The sequence below is a fragment of the Pagrus major genome, chromosome 4, assembly GCF_040436345.1.
Source record: "Pagrus major chromosome 4, Pma_NU_1.0".
Classification (NCBI taxonomy): Eukaryota; Metazoa; Chordata; class Actinopteri; order Spariformes; family Sparidae; genus Pagrus; species Pagrus major.
Window position 1 is genome coordinate 20,987,663 of NC_133218.1, and position 3,245 is coordinate 20,990,907.

At 44.1% G+C, this 3,245-nt stretch overlaps 1 protein-coding gene across 1 annotated transcript; it reads left to right on the forward strand.

The window, feature by feature from the left end:
• Positions 1-350: 350 nt before the first annotated feature.
• LOC140994240 (trace amine-associated receptor 13c) lies at positions 351-2,015 on the forward strand. Its single transcript, XM_073463807.1, has 2 exons — positions 351-691; positions 1,117-2,015. Exons 1-2 carry the CDS (start codon positions 409-411, stop codon positions 2,013-2,015), a joined length of 1,182 nt encoding a protein of 393 aa, XP_073319908.1. The 5' UTR covers positions 351-408.
• The last annotated feature ends 1,230 nt before the right edge of the window (positions 2,016-3,245 follow it).

Here is a 3,245-nt window from a genome sequence, read left to right on the forward strand (position 1 = left end):
AGAAAGTACGACGTGAGCATGATTTTCTGTGACAGGACAGTATTATTATTTCAACTCATATTTGATTGATAATGTTGGAAGGTTTGTCCCTTTCAGCAATGAATACCTAACAGGTTGAGGGTTCATTAGAAATATCTGCACTGTTTAGCCCTTAAAAAACAATCCAGTTACTTGTATGGTTGATGAGAGAGTGTTGATTTATTAAGTGAGAGAAAGACTGAATGTTACATTAATATGAATGACTTTGTGCTGCTTTTTACAAGGCTGGATAATTATTTGGACAGATTATTTAATTGCCACAATATATATTTTATCTTTCATCAGGGTAGTTTCCAGGTCCAGGACATGGTTTCCTGAGTGGCCCTTCCACCTACACATCACAAGTGGTGAAACCATTCATCCTGGGCCATGACTGCTCTACCTCCCAACATCAGCGTTCCCGGGAGTACAGCTGTTCTGCTGCCGACTGCAGACTATCTGTTCAATCTGACTGCAGCTGCTCAAGCAACACTCGGTTCAGGCCAGTCACTGGCCCCTCTCTGTACCATCTGCTGCTGTGGATTTCTCAACCGCACCTTGGCTGTGGTGTTCATGGTCAGCCTGGCATTTGCCATTGTGGTTGGAAATGTGGTCACCCTCACTGTGTTTGTGCAAACAAGACAGTCTCGAACACCACAGGGATACCTGAAAGGTAAATGTTGTTTACCATCTTAACACTACATGGTTGTTGGTGGAAAGTTGTTCATTTCAGAAAGTTATTAAACTAATCTAGGTTTAATCAGTGTCGATTGCATAAGAATCTACAGGTTCCCTCTAGCAAGATGCAATAAGCCAACTGAAAATGAATTAAGGGCAAAATAGAATCAATTTTGTGAAAAAATAATAATAATTTATCAACCTGCTAACACCAAAGACCTTCAAAGCTCTGATTATAAGGCTCTAAGAAGGTCTGGATAATTTATTTACAGTAACTATCCAATTGAAATCTTTGCACTAACCAGAAGTGATTATAATTTCATGTGTCACACTATTTCATTCCAAGACATTAGTTTATTTTATGTGTGTGTTGTGATGCGTCCCCTTAGCCCTCTTCTTCTTCTTGTCTCTCTCTGACAGTGTCTCTGGCCATAGCGGACATGATGGTCGGCGTCCTCGTCGTCCCTTTCTCTGTCTACACTGAGATCTCTCTGATGGTGACCAGCACTCCCCCCGTTTGGTACCAGGGTAGTTCTACTTCCCCGGCCACCTCCTCCTCTCTTGGGGGACTTGTGAGCCCCTGGCAGCCCTGCATGCTGATTGGCCCAGTGTTCGCTGGATGCACCTTTGTCTCCATTAGCACCATCTTCCTCATGACACTGGAGCGAAGTGTTGCCATCTTACGACCACTCCACAAGGACGCTTTGGTGACCCGGAGACGAACTCTGCTCCTCATCCTGCTCTCCTGGGCAGCTAGCTTCCTGCTGGCTCTTGCGCCCCTCATCTTCAGCAGCAACTTCACTCTGGAGTACAATGAGTGCAGTCGTATGTGTAACTACACCCCACTAATGTTTGGAGGCCAGCTGCCACCTGATGCCAACATTTTGCTGTTATTCCCAGCGTTTGACTTCACACTGCTCGGTGGCACGTTAGCAGTTAACATTGTGTCTTTCACTAGCATCCGACGGTACTCCCAAAAACGCAAGCTGCTCTCAGAAGGGAGTCTGACTGACACAGGGGGAGGAGGAGGAGCGGGAGGGTGCCCTCACAGGCCCTCCTTTTCAGACATCAAAGCTGCCAAAACAATTGGCATACTAACATTCGCCTTCACAGCATCATTCTCTCCCATCGCTGTGTTTGTGCTCGGGAACGTGGTGGGATACACCTGGTGTAACTTTTCCTTTTTTGCCTTCTGGATCCTGACAGGAAACAGTTGCTGTAATGTAATTATCTACAGTGTCAGGGACCATCGCTTCAGGAAGGGTGTGACCCTGCTTTTTCAGCGAGACCAGTCACCCCCACATGGCGAGAAGACCTGAGGAAAATGTGAATTTAAAAATAACAAGCATATGCTCTGTGGCTACTTTCCAGTAATTTAGGGTTTTTTTTAGGAACGGTTTGACATTTTTGGGAAATATGCATATTATTTCCTTGCCAAGATGATAGATGCCATGTCTGTATAGTAAAGGTGCCAGCTTAGCTTAGCATTAGGCTTAAGAAACAGGGGAAAACAGCTAGTCGGGCTTTGACCAAAGGTAACAAAAATCTAAAATGTAAAAAAAACAAAAAAACAACAAGATGTACTGTGTGAACATGAGAGGTTTGGACAGGGCCAGGCTAGCTGTTTCCTTCTGCTTCAACTAAACTCGACATAAAACTAAATAAAACTTACTGGTTACTTAACTGGTTTGTATTACCACAATCACTGCAGCTTTGGTTAAAATAAATCCTCAATTCCCAGAACAAGTAAGTAAGAGTAAGATGTGAATATTCCGGCCACACACGCCATTTTCTGCTGATGTCCAACGCTCTGTCGCCTCTCTAGTCCCGCCTATCGCGTCTTCTCGTCCACAAAGTCATCGTCTCGATCAGAGCCATATCCCCTTTTTCAAACTGATCTCCTTTGTTCCTCGAGGCTGTGTTCAGTCTCAGTTTGGTGTGCAGCCATGTTCACTCTCACGTCAGGCTGTCATATCCAGTTGAGCTGGGCCCAGTTGACCGTAGGGACTCCTCCTGCGAGCCAAAGTCCAGACAAACTCTAGGGCTGCTGGCTCCAGGGCTAACTGAGCATGAGCTAATCTGCTAACGGTAGCTAGCTACAGCCAAAGATAGCTAGCAAAGAGTAGCAGGTGTCATTTACTCTGGTGATATGCTGCCCATTGTGTTGTTGGAGTTACCTTCGAATTCTGGCCAATGTTTTACAAATTATACCTCCACAGTTAGAGAAAGATTGGGATTTCAGTAAAATCTTAATCAAAAAAATCCTATGTCTCAAGTCAGTGCTCACTTTTTCCCCAATTTTTTAACAGAAAACATAATTCTGTCAGCATTATGTTTATCACAAAATGTATTTGCTCTTGCAAATGTAATTTCCAGGAGACAGACTGCCTGTTTCCTGTCTTTATGCTAAGCTAAGCTCACTGTTTCTTGGCTACATATTCATATATACAGAACCTCTGTGAGAGTGGTATCACTCAGCGACAAAGACATTAACCCATGTCCCAAACTGTCAAACTATTCCTTTCAGTCGTAAACCCCATGTAAAATTA